Source organism: Myxocyprinus asiaticus, chromosome 24, assembly GCF_019703515.2.
Source record: "Myxocyprinus asiaticus isolate MX2 ecotype Aquarium Trade chromosome 24, UBuf_Myxa_2, whole genome shotgun sequence".
NCBI classification, from domain to species: Eukaryota; Metazoa; Chordata; class Actinopteri; order Cypriniformes; family Catostomidae; genus Myxocyprinus; species Myxocyprinus asiaticus.
This window is the reverse complement of record NC_059367.1, coordinates 2288923-2306658: the sequence shown is the minus strand read 5'-3', so window position 1 is coordinate 2306658 and position 17736 is coordinate 2288923. Positions and strand designations below refer to the sequence as shown.

The following is a 17736-nucleotide window of genomic DNA, read 5'->3' as shown; positions in this document are numbered from 1 at the left end:
AATTAGAAAACATACATTTTAACATTAAATGTTAAATTTAAAGTTTAAATTCACTATTGTTTTATATAGAATTGTTCTATAGTCTATACAGTATTTAACACAATTACATCAGAAGTAACTATAATTAAATGACTGAAAAATTAAGAGTAATCCCTTACTACTTTCAATGAAAAAGTAATTTAATTACAGTAATTAATTACTTAGTAATGCATTACACCCAACACTGATCACCACATACCCCCATCGCCAGACTCAGGCCGGGGAGCCATCCGGCCTGAGACTTACTCAAACCACCCCCCCACCCACCCATTTCTAGAGAGGAAATCCGCCACAGCCATCTGCACCCCCAGCCTGTGGATCATCTCAAACTTAAAAGGCTGGAGAGCTAGATACCAACGGGTGATCTGCACGTTGGTATCCTTCATACGATGGAGCCACTGGAGCGAGGTGTGGTCCAAACAGAGGGTGAGGACTGCCCACTTGATGGCCAAACAATCCTTCTCAATCGTGCTGTACCTAGTCTCCCTCAGTGAGAGTTTGCAACTAATGTATACAGCACGGGACGCTCCTCCCCCCTCCACCATCTGGGACCGTACTGCTCCCAACCCCCTGTCCGATGTGTCCAATAAAAAAGAAAGAGAAAAAAGTCAGAAGATTGTAACAATGGCCCGCCACAAAGTGCAGCTTTTGATTGTCTTTCTGGAAAATAAAATATTGAAATATGGCTGTTTGAAAATGTTGTTTTAGAAAAGGTGTACCCCTCATAAGCGGTTGATAATGCAGTTTCCTAAAAAAATCATTATTGCACAATAATACAGTAAAATATAGACCTAAATGAACAATTTAAAAGAGGTTTTGCTCCTTTGCTTAAAACGTAATTTTTTCATGGTTTGGTTGACATTTCGGTGGAATTGCCCACGACCAGTTTAATGGCACAGAACCTTTGAAGCTAACTCTATCGCCCCCTTAAGGACTGAGTGATTATTGGTGCCCCCTTGCCCACCCTCCAAGACCTGTATGTCTCCAGAGTGAGGAAATGTGCAGGAAGAATCACTCTGGACCCCACACACCCTGCCCACTCTCTATTTTATCTGTTGCCCTCTGGCCGGCACTACAGAGCACTGAGCGCCAGGACATCCGGGCACAAGAACAGTTTTTACCCTCAAGCCATTTTCCACATGAACAATTAAACTGCCTTCAGCACTCCCCCATAGTGCAATAATGTAAATAAATATGTCATGTACATATGTAAATTCACATATTTAATTCAATAACTGTACATACCCCTACCTTGCACATACATTACCACTTGCACATACGCCATTCTGTTATATGTCCTATTATTTGTATGTCTATTTATACTTTTGTTTTATATTCTGTGTCTCACTGTAATGTTCTGTGTGCACTTGCTTGTTTCTCCTATCACCAAAAACACACTTGGCAATAAAGCTCATTCTGATTCTGATTCTTCTTCTGATTCTAACCACATCACCTGATCAGAGCAATAGTGACCTTTGGTGACCCATAGAGTGTGTGAGTTAGATTAAAATGCTGTTGGGCCTTTGGGACCGCCAGTGACTTTGGGTCCCCATCACAGTCTGAGCGAACGAGAGCAAGGGAGTGGAGGCATCTAGGATCTGGGAACGGGGTAAAGGGCATATCTGCAGAACTAATGCAGTGGAATGTGGGGAATTTGACAGGGGCTTTTGTATGGAGGTGTGTGTTTGTGAGTGTGTTTGCGTGCATTGTGATGAGATGTTTGTCACTCTAGTGTGGAAGGACAGAAGAATGAGAATGAACGAGCCATGATGTCACTTAAAACAACAGAGACAGACACACAGGCAATGACAATCAATGGATGCCGTTTTATGATAAAAAATATATAACATGTAATTGGGAAGCACCTATACAAGTTTGTGTGCAGATAAGATATCCGATTGTTTAGAACAACATCTGCCGATATCAGTAGTTTTGTGGTCGGATTCTACCTTGTTTCAAATCACTGCTAATTACACAAATCTCAATAATAACTGTGGGGGACTGGGTAGCTCAGTGGTAAAAGACGCTGGCTACCACCCCTGGAGTTCGCTAGTTCGCTAGTTCAAATACCAGGGCGTGCTGAGTGACTCCAGCCAGGTCTCCTAAGCAACCAAATTGGCCCGGTTGCTAGGGAGGGTAGAGTCACATGGGGTAACCTCCTCGTGGTTGCTATAATGTGGTTCGTTGTCAGTGGGGCATGTGGTGAGTTGAGCGTGGATGTTGCGGTGGATGGCATCAAGCCTCCTTCACTTTACTAATTACTTAATTGAAAAAGTAATCACATTACTAATTACTTTCTAAAAACACTTTTCCGCTCAAAAAATCCAAAATAATGTCTATATTTCTTCTTTGTTCATTGTTGCACACAAGTAATACACTCATAATTTAGTATAGTCATTGGTAAATCATGTTCAGTTGATAATGTATGGTCAATGCTAATGATGTTAAACCCATAAAAAAACACATCGCAGGTAAAAGTGAACACAAAACAATGGGGAATAAAGCCTGCACATTGTCGTATAGCTTACAAATCTGTAATATCTTAGTGTTTCAGTCAGAGATCTTCTTCAGGCATTCTATTAACGTCTCTGTAGATTCTTCCAGTTGCAAGTTTATCACTGTTACATCATGATTTACCCGAGAAGTTTCACAAATGATGCTGGCGACGTGCTGCGAACTGAACCAGAGAAGATTAATGGTGGTGGATATCCTCCTCCCTTTATTTACACTCATGTCAATCCATATTTATTGACTTCTTGAACTGTTTGTTACAGAAAAGAGTGTCATACGACAGCAAAAACATGCGATGACAGTAACTCACTTTCTTTGAGACGCTATTGTGCTTGCTGAATTAACATTTTACGATGTGAATGCACTTCATTCATAGAAACGATTTCATTAGCGTTCTGCATAGATGTTAGCAGCATTTACTAGCGAGTCTGGTGCCTTCCTTATATGGTGTTTTTATGGGCGTGGATTATGATAATTGTGAATCCGGTGGAAAGTTTTCGGGAAGGTTCATTTTACACACTAATTACTCCATATTTACAAAAGTTTCATGAATGAGGCCCAATACGTGTCATTTTACTTTATTGTAAAAAATATATGTTTGTTTTTTTACTTTTAGAAGTAAAGGTACGACTTACCTTATAATTAATGGTGAAAATGTATATTATGTTTAACAAGACAACACGTACTTTTGCGGTAAACTATTGTTAGAACTTTGGTTAAAAACTATAATCGGCGTTCTCTGATGTCATTGCGTGACTCATAACATTTGATTATAATTTGTGTTAATTTTTGTTTGTGTTGTTTCTTCTTATTTTTGGTATCAGTTATGCAGATTGGGTTGATTGATCCCTGAAAACTGTAAACACTGTATCTCTGTGACACTTTTAAAACATTGATCCTGTTGGTTTGAGCATCCTGAACCAGCCCAACACCGCAACCCGACTACCTGTTTATCCAAGCAATGGAAGTCAGGGGAAATTACGGAATTTGCCAATTACAAACTTCAGAAGAAGTTTATTCTTTCTGCTTAACTCTTTAATGGCCTTAACGATCAAGTCCCATTGTTGATCTCACCGGGTCAAATTGACCCGGCACTTTAAATCACAGTTCAACAGTCACAATTTGTAAATTTTCTCCAAAACAACTGTTTTATCATTAATAACTTAACATTTCGCTAATTTACAAATGTAAAATTTACAAATTTTATATACAGTAAATTTACATTAGAATATATGGATGTACAGTATGTATTTGTGTGTGTGTGTGTGTGTGTGTGTGTGTGTGTGTGTGTGTGTGTGTGTGTGTGTGTGTGTATGAGTGTTTGTGTGTACTTGTGAGATTTGTCGGGGTGTGTGTGGGTAAAGTTTTGCTTGAACCACACACAGACACATACATTTGTTTCCATTGACTTCCATTGTTTTTATATTGAGGTAATATTGTGACAACTTATGTGTGTGTTTGTGTTTGTCTGTGTGTGGGGTAGGTGTGTGGAGGGGGGTGTGTGCAGTTATGAGTATGAGTGTACTTTTAAATAACATTTTGAACTGTTCTACTCTTTTACAGCTTTCTCTTAAGTCTTTATATGGACCGGGTCAAATTGACCCGGAGGACCTTCTTAGGTACATTTTTTTTTTATACCTTGTTAATAAATGCATGAAATTAAAAAAAAAAAATAAAAAAAACTTTGCCAGGTCCATATCACCTTTGTGGAGGATGTCATGAAGTTTCAGTCCGAAAATGCCTAGCGGGCTGCGCTCATGTCATGTGGTGCTGATGCATCACGGGTGACCCGAGTTTGAGTCCCTGCTCGTGAGGTCCTTTCCCGATCCCATTCCCACTCTTCTCCCCTGTCATTTCCTATCCCCTCTCCACTAACTCTGTCATTAAAAAAAGCCTACTAAAGGCCAAAAAAAAAAAAAAGGAAAAAAAGTCACTGGCTGAATTTACCAGTGTTTTCAAACACACTCTCATTGTAAACCATGTAAAGCGATTGGGATCTTGTGTCTCTCTGAATCCCACGAGACAGCAGCTGTGTTATTGAGGTCTAGATGCATGTATTTTGCTTCTCTGTTTGTGTGTGTGTGTGTGTGGTTTAAGATGAGGGTGTGTATGATGTCACTACAGCTGTTCACTGATGTACAATTACAAACTCTGCACAAACAGCTGCTCACAACATTCTTAGCACCTACTTTAGGTTTGATTTGACCTTTTATTTGACTCCTATCACAACTCAATTCATGTAAAAGTTTTTCTAGATGAATTGCTATTATAATAAAGATAATATTTATGCCTATCATCTTTCTCGTCTCTCTCAGCAGCAGTAGACTGTGAGGTTGGCCAGTGGGGTCCCTGGTCTCCATGTTCGTCAGTCTGTGGGGCGGGGACTACAGAGCGAAGCCGTCAGGTAGCCACGCCCCCACGCAATGGAGGCACACCTTGTCCCGATCTCAAACAGCGCAGAGGGTGTTTTGCTCACACTGAGACCTGCAGCGCAGCAAAAGGTAACACAATGTTACAAACCCTAGTGAGAAACCCTGCTGTCTACTACCTGCATTGGCAGCTACCTTCCAAGGGGTCAATGAAAATTTCTGTACATGTGACATCTTGGTGTATTTTAACCCCTACTGAGCTCTTTGCAGTCCATACTGGGATTACTTTACCTGTAAAGGATATACATAGAATTTAAGGTCCTCCACAGCGATAGTGACAACAGAACACAACACATCTGCACACAAAACAGAGAACAGTTTGTAGGTGAAGAATTGATGCATTTCTATGCCCAGCCTTTATTTTATTTTATTAACGAGTACTCAGAAATCAAACAAACGACAGCAAATGACATGCGATGTAAGGTATACTTCCTATGTTAATCAGAGTTTTATCCTAACCAGCTGTGACGAGCCATGGTACATTCTATCGATCGCTTGTTTTCTATTTTTGGCATTGCACTGGTAAATCTGTACACTATGAACTGGCACCGGCACAAAACGTTCTTCTTATAGTATATTAAAGCCAGCATCTCATGAGCCGGTTAAAGACCACTTGATTTTGGCCGAAAATGTTACACCTACCGAATGTTTTTGTGGAGGTCTTATTTCCCTCAGGTCTGTCACAAATACTCACCCGTTCAGAATGGAGAAGATGTGACAGACATTTCTGCCTACTTCATCTCTCTCTTTGATTGAGGACTCTGGTTCCAAAAAATAAGGCTGGGCATAGAAATGCATAAATTCTTTGACTACAAAGTCTTCAGACATGTTTAGTAAGTTCTGTTCTCTGTTTTGTGTGCTGATGTGATGTGTTGTCACTATCACTGTTTTTAGATAAACGCAACAAGTTTTCGCTTGAACGCCCCAGTGTCGCGAGGGGGCTGCGTAAACTGTTGCTCTATTGCCCTGTCATGAACGCACACAGGAGATCAACGGTCAGTGAACATTTACACTAAATAATACATTAGATTTCAGTTTGTTTCTCATCAAATCTTATCGTATACTTTCATAACAATCATGAGTCTCATGGAATAATTTATTAGACTTCTGAATGATACTTTTGTGTTCTTTTGAAGCTTGAAGAGGTGGTCACCATAAACTGCCATTGTATGACATCACTGAGCACAACATTTATTCACAATTTTTCCCTTTGTGTTCAGAAAAAGAAAGAAAGTCATATAGGGTTATAACAACACAGGGGTGAGTAAACAATGACTGAATTTTCATTTTTGGGTGAACTTATCCTTTAAGTGTGATATTGAATAACCAGGACAGATACACAACTATGTACCAACTATTATTGATAGTATGTACATTGCAAGGATGGAGAGAAATGTATGCCTGTCAATTGAATAAATAATCACGATTAATCTCATGATTTCTGAAACCGTAAAAACGTCTAAAAAAACAACTTTTTACTCTTTTTTTTTTTTTCATATGAAATTTTCTGCGAACACCTTAGCAGTTCCTTGAAAACCCCTGTTGTAGGCCACGTCAACAAAATACGTTTTTGTTTTTAAACACAATACAATGCTGTTTTCTTCCACCAAAACTTGAGCTTTTCTAAAATGCCCAGCATTACTGCGTACTTTGGAAAACAATGACATTAGGAGACTAAAAACTGGGAGTATGTTGAGGCTGTGGCCTTAGATGGCAGCATAACTTAAAGAGTTTGGAACAGCATGAAAATGAAAAGGTCTGGTTGCGTTTCGATTGTTTAATTGAGTTGATTTCAGTGGATGAGAAATCCCGCATCAGTGATGCATTATATCAGCAGTAAATCTTTCCATCTTTAGAAGCTTGAAAACACATTAGTCTCTTGTTTTTGCGTAGATCTCATAGTAAAATGTCTAATGTCTGTCAACAAAGAGTGAGCAGTAGACGTTTTCTGTGTTGCGTTCGGGTCTGCGTGTGTTTTGTTGCTGTAGTTTGTCTCAGGAGGAGTTTAATTTGCTCTTTCATTATCTTGATCTCTTCAGAGGTGGCCAAAATCCTGCCCGACTCGTTCAAGCGTAACTTTAAGGATCCTTGGAGACGGCCGCACATGCTGATAAAGGAGGAGAAGAAGAGGTGAGAGTGTTTTGAAAGTGTTTTAAAATAGTATTAACAAAATAATGTTCCATTTATCGATGATTCCAACACATTCTTCCAGCAATAATCAACAGCAGAGGGTCACATTCTGAGTCTAAACATCAACAGTGTTGTCTAGATTCATAGTGTCACTGTGACCTCTAGAGACTCTGTACTAAAACAGAATGAATATGAAGCTTTATATTAGTTATCGGACCTGATATAGGGTAGATATCTCTGTTTTGACTTTAATAGCTCAGAGTTTGTCAGGTTTAGGAGTGCTTTGTTCAGTCCTTCAAACAACATCTACTGTTGATATGAGTAATTCTGGAAATTAACATTTTCAAGTCTTTAAAGTTGACAATCATGGATTTTTGTCTGTGTAAATGGGTGGATTTGTAACCCTATCATCATCAAAAAATAAGAAAAAAGTCATTTATTCACCTTATTTCGTTCCAAACCCATATTTCATTTTTGTCTGGGAAACACAGAAGGATGTTTAGCAGAATCCTGCATTGTACCATACAATGAAAGTCAATGAATTAGCTCCAAAAAAGGACAAAACCAAAAGCACCATAAAATTAATTCGCCACATTCCAAGTATTCTGAAGCCATGCAATATCTTTGTGTAAGGAACATGCCCAAAAAGAGATTTGAGGAAATGAGGGTGAGTAAATTATGACAGAATGTGTATTTTTGGGTATTCTGTTTCTTTAAGCAGGTTGTATTTTCTCAAGTATCTCATCCTGTTGGACCTAATCTGCAGGTTAATTCATTTAATTGATTTCACAAGCCTGTTTTTAAGGCTACGTCCACATTAATCAGGATACGTTTGAAAATGGCGTTTACGTCTCGAAATGCTCTCTGTCCACAAGTTGTCCAAAAGTTGAAACACTTAAATCCCCTTACTGCGCTTGTGAAAAAACATAGGTGTGGTCTGAAATGCAGTTGTCCTCGTGTTCCGCCGCCGGACGCCAATTCTGAGTAAACTTCCCGTCTTTGAAGGAATGTAATGTGAAAGTTGTACAAAGTAACATTTATCTTTATCAACGCTATCATAGTGGATAGCAGGCACAACAACGGCGCTACAGCTAGGGTTGCCACCCATCCCGTAAAATACGGTAACGTCCCATATTTAAAGATGAAATAATGTGTCCCATATCAAATCCATACAGGATGTAATTTGTCACATATTAAAGCTGTTCCAATGGCGTCACAGAGAAATAGTTAAATTAACCTTGATATTCGTTGGAAAATGTGCCTATGCTGGGTAAGGGACTGTCTGAAAAGTCCACACATTGTAATAAAACATGCTAAAACTGTGGGGGTGTGGTAAGGGACCGTCTGAAAACATCAGCCATCAACAACTCTTGACTGTTTTTTGAGGTTGCTTGGATTGCATGACAACAAATATTTAGTTTACAAATATATCCGTTTTCCAATATCTCAGTTTTCCAGACCGCACTACAACGCGAATAAGGCGTTTTCAAATGTAACTACTTGGGAGAGCGTTTTTTTTTTGAAAAGCTCAGTTTTCGCTGCACAAAACACCGTCTCAGTGTGGACGGAAGGCCAAAATGTAGAGAAAAATATGCATTTTAAAATGAATCCGGATTAATGCGGGTGTAGTCTTGAGCCCCTGCAGACTTCCTATGAAATCGAAGAATGAACGGGTGTGATGTCATTTAGAACAAAATCTGTCCAAAAAGAAGGCGCTTTTGAGTTTGTTTTGGTGGTTTGTAACAGCTCACCAGGGCTAACTTTTAGGAAAACTTCTTAACGGCTGCTAAACACCTTCTTACTGCCATTGGTCGACGTCATCGGTAGGAGCTCCACCTACTTTGAGGCCGACAGCTAATTCTTGTTCAGTCAGCTAAGATCAGTCAACGTGGGGGGCCTGGGTAGCTCAGCGAGTATTGACGCTGACTACCACACCTGGAGTCGCGAGTTCGAATCCAGGGCATGCTGAGTGACTCCAGCCAGGTCTCCTAAGCAACCAAATTGGCCCGGTTGCTAGGGAGGGTAGAGTCACATGGGGTAACCTCCTCGTGGTCACTATAATGTGGTTCTCACACTCAATGGGGAGCGTGGTAAGTTGTGCGTGTGTGTGGGACATCAGTTCAGGAGTATGAACTCTACGACTGTGTGATCAGTGTGGAGATAATTAGTAGTTAGCTACTTTAGAATTAAACAGCAGGTGCACCTTCAAATGATGTGAGATTAAATGGATATCTTATGTTCTTTTCTAGCAACACACACTGGAAATCCCAGAGCAGGAAATCTTTCATCAACTACAGGTGTATAGTTTCAGAATGACTAATGTGTGTGTGAGTGTGAGGAAGAATAAGACAAAGGCTACATGTGTGCCATGGAGGAGGAAATGACACCACACAGTCATAACAAAGCAAACTAATTAAATCAAGCATGGGAGGGATGACCTTTTACCTAATTCAGACGGCACTGACTGCAACATACACAAAGAAATTATCATTAGGGTTTCCTCATCTCAGTTTTTCCAGTTGCTCATGATTGAGCGGCCGCCGAAAAAAATTCCAATGCAGGAAATGCAGTTAAATTGACAGAACTTTATTTTGAGTGAACTATCCATTTAACCTTCTTGTTCTGTGTGGTCATTTTTGACTGAATGCATTTTTCCAAAGTAATAAAAATGTTTTTTAAATGGGGTCTGGGTAGCTCAGCGAGTAAAGATGCTGACTATCACCCCTGGAGTCGCTAGTTCAAATCCAGGGCGTGCTGAGTGACTCCAGCCAGGTCTCCCAAGCAACCAAATTGGCCCGGTTGCTAGGGAGGGTAGAGTCACATGGGGTAACCTCCTCGTGGTCACCATAATGTGGTTCTTGCTCTCGGTGGGGCACGTGGTGAGTTGAGTGTGGATGCCGTGGTGGATGGCGTGAAGCCTCCACACACGCTATATCTCCATGGTAACACGCTCAACAAGACACGTGACGGTCTCAGATGTGGAGGCAACTGAGATTCGTCCTCCACCACCCGGATTGAGGCGAGTCACTACACCACCACGAGGACCTAGAGCGCATTGGGAATTGGGCATTCCACATTGGTGGAGGAAAAAAAAATGGGTTTTAAAAACAAATTTTCTTCTGCTTGTCATCTGAACACTCACCCAAAACATTTAGTTGATTCTATAGGTCTGAGTGGTCATAAAAATTAAAAAAAGCAACACCTTTACTGTTCATGGATAAAATTGACAGATCATAGAAAATGAATGGGAAATAGGGGTGGGCAATATGATCAAAATTCTATATCACAGTATAAGTAATTTTATATCATGGTAACGGTATATCACAATATAGTTTTTATTTTCCTTTCGGAAAGTCAGCAAAATATTTATTATTTATTAAATATCCATGTGATAGGGGTGGGTGATAAGCAAAAAATTATATATCGATATTCTTAAAAGTTTTGGTTGATAAAGATATACATGAAGATAAGCATATAGCCTACATTTACAGGTGCATCTCAATAAATTAGAATGTCGTGGAAAAGTTCATTTATTTCAGTAATTCAACTCAAATTGTGAAACTCGTGTATTAAATAAATTCAATGCACACAGACTGAAGTAGTTTAAGTCTTTGGTTCTTTTAATTGTGATGATTTTGGCTCACATTTAACAAAAACCCACCAATTCACTATCTCAAAAAATTTGAATATGGTGACATGCCAATCAGCTAATCAACTCAAAACACCTGCAAAGGTTTCCTGAGCCTTCAAAATGGTCTCTCAGTTTGGTTCACTAGGCTACACAATCATGGGGAAGACTGCTGATCTGACAGTTGTCCAGAAGACAATCATTGACACCCTTCACAAGGAGGGTAAGCCACAAACATTCATTGCCAAAGAAGCTGGCTGTTCACAGAGTGCTGTATCCAAGCGTGTTAACAGAAAGTTGAGTGGAAGGAAAAAGTGTGGAAGAAAAAGATGCACAACCAACCGAGAGAACCGCAGCCTTATGAGAATTGTCAAGCAAAATCGATTCAAGAATTTGGGTGAACTTCACAAGGAATGGACTGAGGCTGGGGTCAAGGCATCAAGAGCCACCACACACAGACATGTCAAGGAATTTGGCTACAGTTGTCATATTCCTCTTGTTAAGCCACTCCTGAACCACAGACAACGTCAGAGGCGTCTTACCTGGGCTAAGGAGAAGAAGAACTGGACTGTTGCCCAGTGGTCCAAAGTCCTCTTTTCAGATGAGAGCAAGTTTTGTATTTCATTTGGAAACCAAGGTCCTAGAGTCTGGAGGAAGGGTGGAGAAGCTCATAGCCCAAGTTGCTTGAAGTCCAGTGTTAAGTTTCCACAGTCTGTGATGATTTGAGGTGCAATGTCATCTGCTGGTGTTGGTCCATTGTGTTTTTTGAAAACCAAAGTCACTGCACCCGTTTACCAAGAAATTTTGGAGCACTTCATGCTTCCTTCTGCTGACCAGCTTTTTAAAGATGCTGATTTCATTTTCCAGCAGGATTTGGCACCTGCCCACACTGCCAAAAGCACCAAAAGTTGGTTAAATGACCATGGTGTTGGTGTGCTTGACTGGCCAGCAAACTCACCAGACCTGAACCCCATAGAGAATCTATGGGGTACTGTCAAGAGGAAAATGAGAAACAAGAGACCAAAAAATGCAGATGAGCTGAAGGCCACTGTCAAAGAAACCTGGGCTTCCATACCACCTCAGCAGTGCCACAAACTGATCACCTCCATGCCACGCCGAATTGAGGCAGTAATTAAAGCAAAAGGAGCCCCTACCAAGTATTGAGTACATATACAGTAAATGAACATACTTTCCAGAAGGCCAACAATTCACTAAAAATGTTTTTTTTATTGGTCTTATGATGTATTCTAATTTTTTGAGATAGTGAATTGGTGGGTTTTTGTTAAATGTGAGCCAAAATCATCACAATTAAAAGAACCAAAGACTTAAACTACTTCAGTCTGTGTGAACTGAATTTATTTAATACACGAGTTTCACAATTTGAGTTGAATTACTGAAATAAATGAACTTTTCCACGACATTCTAATTTATTGAGATGCACCTGTACATCCATTTCGGTGAAAAGTGATTCAAAAACTTCATATAAAAAAAAAAGTTTATTTTTTTATTTAAAACGATGCCCAAAGTAGCCTAATAGTACACCTGTCATGTCCATTGCAATGGAAAAAAAAAAAATGTCTCGATAAATAATTATTAAAATAATAATTGATCTGTTTTGTTTTCTATGCATAGTTTTTTAATCCAAACCAAAAAATAATAATAAAATGAAACAAATAGATTATTTGAGTATTTATTTTTATTTATTTTATTCTGGAGTAAACCCCCTCCATCAGGTATTTGTTTTTAATTTATATAACCCCCCCCCCCCCCACACACACACACACACACACACACACACACACACACGCACATAAAACAAATGCTAAATTTGGACAATGTCTAAATATATATCTAAATGCATAACTTGTGATCAAATTTAGAATTACTACACAATAGGTGGCCGCATAGATCACTGCAGCCATCTACTGGCTATTATTGTCATTACATGATTTTCAAGTCATGTTATTTTTATTTTTTATTTTTTCACCAGGTGGTAATCCGCTCTCAATTCAGGACTTATTCACATATTTTCTTCATGTTTCAACTAGGTTTTTACTGTAGTGAAGTTACATAAATTTTTATTTGTATAGGCTATTGAATGGTCAAATCGAGAAATGTATATGTAAATAAGATCCCAAAAGAAGTGCATCATTATTTTTGGTTTTCACTTCAGGAAAGAAGAAATGTTATCATTAACATTATCATTAGCTATCTCTGCAAAGTAAGAGGCCCTTCTTGATTAGAATAGGAAAGTTAATTGCTCTCTCTCTCTCTCTGTTGTAGTTATTGCGTGTACATGCGTGTGAAGCAGGTCAGTGTGGCGTGTAAGGTGAAACTGTGGAGTGCTCAACTGGTCCGCGAGCGCTCCGTATGTGTCGAGTGTCAGAGTGATGCCATGGCCACAGACAACCACTGCCGTGGAGATGGCTTGAAAGACATCAGGTAAGCTTAATGCATATAAGTATATATAAGCAGACATTGACTCACAGAGACTTTAAAGTCATTTGACATGAATGTCTCTTCCACCAGAACCTTCTGGGCCGCTGCATCAGCACCTGGTTGCTCTGGATCGTGGGTTCGAGAGTCGTCCACTGAGAACTGCCGGTGTCCGCCTTACTCAGTGCTATTTGTCTGAACAACACCCTTAAAAGCTCATTTTGAGGGACATGGTTGCTCCAAGTTGTTCTACAGGAGTCTTGGAGAGCCAACCAACGTTGAAGCCAAATTCTCTATGCTTGCCAACTCTAACTTCACCTCTCTGTGTTTCTCTGCCACCACCAAACCCAAAACACAAACCTGTTTTTCTGAAACTCTGCTATCTACCTCTAAAATGCACCTGCACCTGTTTTTGATAATGCCTTTTATCTTGATACAGATTTAGCTCAATACTTTTTTACTCTCCTGTTTCATATGTGCCGTATTTATATATGTTTGAATGTAACTTGTGTGTGTCCGTTTGTCTGTGTGTGCATTTATATACAGTTATGTTTGTGTATGTTATGTTCGAATTAAATGTGTACTTGTTTGTTAATGCACAAGTCGCTGACAGGAAGGCTATCATATATGAATGTTTCTATTTGGTAGTTTTTCATTCTCTGAAAATCCACTTCATTTTGATCTACTTTGGATTTTTGTTTGTCCTTTTTATGAGTTCTGGAAAGTATCCCGAACTATGCAGAATAATCCAACCACTAGCGAACTGCACCCAAGTGTGCTTGAAAACGGTGTGGTGATGTTCATCTGTTTGCAGTTGGTCTGACAGGCCTTACTGATGTCATATATTTTGCTTATTCCAGTTAAACGCCTTTCTCATTGCTGCTTGCCTCTGAACAAACATAGTGTATCAAGTGAAAGTGTGGTTCTAAAGGCTAGTGTATATGTAACCAGTCCTGCTCAACCCGCTCCGAACGGGACTCAAACCGGGGTCTCCGGCATGGGAGGCGGGTGCGCTAACGAGGAGGCTAAAGGCTACAACCCTTAGCAACAGTCACTAGTGCGCCTCTTGAGGCCAGAGGAGTGAGGTTTACATACCGCACAGCTACCTACCAGCTGGCTCCCGTTACATATACTTAATTTCTCCATGTACCGTTCCATCTTTCGAAATGTTGCGTGCTTTCAAAGTATTCCTTTTTTACTTCGAGCCCATATGGACATGTTTGCCACATGTGCACTACAACTGCTTTGTGATACTCTTTTAGCACAGTTAATAGATGGTTTTCCATCTGTATATATATATATATATATATATATATATAATTCGCGTATTTTGGGATATCGCGTAAAAAAAGGCTGGACGAAAACATCAGATAAAATCTCCAAAATGTGCATAAAAATGTGTATGCTCGCTTGAGGTGGGTACATCGTTTTTTCGATAAGAAGACATGCACATAAACTACGATGGAAACACATTTATAAATATATTCCTATATAATTTATGCAGGAATATAGATGCTCATCAAAAAAAAAGTAATGTGAATACAATAGGGCTGCAACTAACGATTGTTTTGATAATCAACTAATCTAATGATTGTTAGAACGATTATTCGACTATTCGGGCGATTATTGCAACGATTAATCGTCAGCTCTTAACCGATTCAGGTTGTATTAAACGTGCTGACTAACAATAAAGAGGACAAAATCATCTTTTAAAAATACCTCTAAATGACATTCACTGAATTAAAGGGAAAAAATCCTATTGTTATCAAGTGTTTTTGTCTTGCTTTCCATTTAACATGATCCAAAAATCCATCTTTAACTCACAAAAAAACTCTTATTAATAGATTTGCTTATTGCAGATTTTCTTCAAGATGAGATACACACCGTGAAATATACAGTTTATTATGATTCAATATGTCGCGAGCCATCACATCATAATTTAGCTGCAGCAAACGCGTCAGACGAGCATCCCCGCGCCAGACTGTGCATCTCTTCACCTTTGATTGGGTCACTTCACATGACTCATAGAAGCGGCGCTTACCACAAAGAGAAATGCCAGTTTCATTGTTTATTTACATAACCTGCTTCCTTATTATTTGAACTTTAATAAAGGTTGCATTCAAAATATAATGCCAGGGTGTTTCCTTAAACGCTCGCCAGATCCGATTCCGCTTTATTTCACGATGACACCGCTTCTGTATTTACTTATTTTGCATTTTTGCATTATAATTCCCTCAAACTTTGCAGTCTACATCACCTGAAGCTGTTTGGAAACTTTGGAGTTCGTCTGGACTGCGAGTTGTTTTCTTCCTCTCAATCTGGCACGCCATCATTAGAGTTTCATATGATCTCATGTTACGTTAAATCGTCGACTATATTGTCGACGTTGTCGATAACGTCGTCTAATCGTTTCAGCCCTATAATACATATTTCGCTCAGAGAACATCATCAATAGCATAGCATCTCAAATGTTGCTCTGGTCATTTTTAAATGTTGGACACAAAGCCTGTCATCAAAATGTTTGGCTACTATTACCTCCTAGAACTGTCTGACACGCTTTCGCTCCCATACATGCCGCTTAACGCTAGAAAACACAAAGTTCATCAGAGCGTTTTGTCTGCACGCTCATTTACATATTACATTTAATAAAAGAGCCATTGTGGCTTCAACTTCCATTTCTATTTTTTGCACAAATGTCCCCAGAAGTGACTATTTTGTTCTCTTAAACAGATGTTTCTCTTATTTGCGAATTGTTTTTACGATATTACGATTTTGCGCAAACATTTAATTCGGAACTTGGATGGAAGCTTAGCTAATGGCAGGCGCACATGCCAGTGATGCACAAAGACAAACTAAACTACACACAGATGAAATCTGCATCAAGCACACTGTGACGTACCAGCAAGTTTACTTTGGCCTGAAGACCTCACAGTAATCACAATATTTAATACATGAAGTTACAGTCAAATAAATGGGACCCACTTTATATTAGGTGGCCTTAACTACTATGTACTTAACCGTTTGATACAATTTACTTATTATGTACATACATGTTGTTGCATTGTAATTACATTTAAAGTACTTGCATTTAATTACATTTGTAGTTACACTGTTAATTTTACCCCTAACCCTAACCCAACCCTTACCCCAAAACCTACCCATATCTCAACCTCAGTAGCAGCAAATGTGGGAATTTTGCAGAATTACATGTAGTTACACAGTAAATACGTAGTCTTGTATGTATTTCATGTTAGTACATAGTAGTTAAGGCCACCTAATATAAAGTGTGACCAATAAATGCTTTCAAGATTCTGATTTCATTGTATTATTTTGCTTTTAAATAATATTATTTCAACAGCTTGTGTTTTATTGACTATGTATATTGTATCATTTTGTTGGCTCATGTTATTTGCAATGTTATTCTTTTCCCCATCGTTCATTAAAATATCCGTCATGATACTACTGATAATGAGTTAATTTCTCTGGGGGTGATCTTCCATGGATCCGTTGCTTGGTTTTCATCCGTTCTTTTACTGGTTTGACTTTTTGTCTAACAGGTGTGGATAATTTTATTGCTTTCCAAGTATTTTAAAAGATCATTGTAGCATTTTGATTTAGTTGATGTAGTTTGTTTTTAGTCTTTTTGGCTGTGTGATTATTGAAATCAAACATTGAAAACAATGTTTTCTAGCTTGTGAAGCAATATCAGTTGATGCCCACTCTATAAGAGTTGTTTCACTAACCCAGTCACTGGCATCTCAAAGCCATACCAGGTATTTATCGTGAATGTGGTCATTAGAGATCAAAGCCTTTGTCTTGCGTATACATACACACAACCCTCTGCACACACTCACTGTATATATTTTGTGGAATTTTTTACATTCTTCTTCTCTCTACAGTATGTACAGTCTACTTAAGATGCATTTTCTCGCCGACAGCTTGGTTTGTAAAATGGAATGACCACCTACATTTATGTACTTCAATCAAAGTCTTTCTAGCAAGTCAGTCCACTGGTAGGTCCCGGGAAGCTATTTATAGTCAGGAAAGTGCAGCTTCTATCTACTTGAATGGGGAAAGTCCGAAATCTCCAAACCGGTTGTTTAAGATTACAGTCAATGTACATATTTCAATATTCAATTGGTATCATAAACTGTGCTGCTTTACCTCAGATTACGCTAAAAAACTCAATTTTACCGTCTTGTATAGGGCAATTCCAGCGTTACGGATGTGTCATCTCTTCGTTAAGGACGTGATGGATGTAAAAAGCGGCACTTACATCATGAGGGGAAACCATCCAAAAACGCATCTGCAGACTTCGACCTCTGAGATTATATTACGTTATAATACCCATCAAGGCTGCATGATGAATTGGAATAAAATTGAAATCACCATTTTTCCATGGTATAGTTGACATTTTCGTGGAATTGCCCTATAGCTAATGCGCTTGCACGTTCTCGAGTCGATTGTTAGGCGATGTCTGTATCTAAAAGGTGATTGGCTCTTTTACCTGTAAGGCGGGACTTCCTTTCTACATCCATTGACTGTTCCAATTTCTCCCATTAA

The 17736-nt window shown here is 39.1% G+C and overlaps 1 protein-coding gene across 2 annotated transcripts in view; it reads left to right on the top strand.

Moving 5' to 3' along the window:
- LOC127414582 (somatomedin-B and thrombospondin type-1 domain-containing protein-like) overlaps positions 1-16625 on the top strand; it is a 29643-nt gene extending 13018 nt beyond the window's left edge. For both annotated transcript variants that reach the window (XM_051652713.1, XM_051652712.1), the window contains exons 3-6: positions 4866-5051; positions 7019-7109; positions 13021-13179; positions 13267-16625. In XM_051652713.1, the coding sequence (XP_051508673.1) occupies positions 4866-5051; positions 7019-7109; positions 13021-13179; positions 13267-13372 (542 nt within the window). In that variant the 3' untranslated portion in view covers positions 13373-16625. The remainder of the gene's footprint in view (positions 1-4865; positions 5052-7018; positions 7110-13020; positions 13180-13266) is intronic.
- Positions 16626-17736: the final 1111 nt, after the last annotated feature.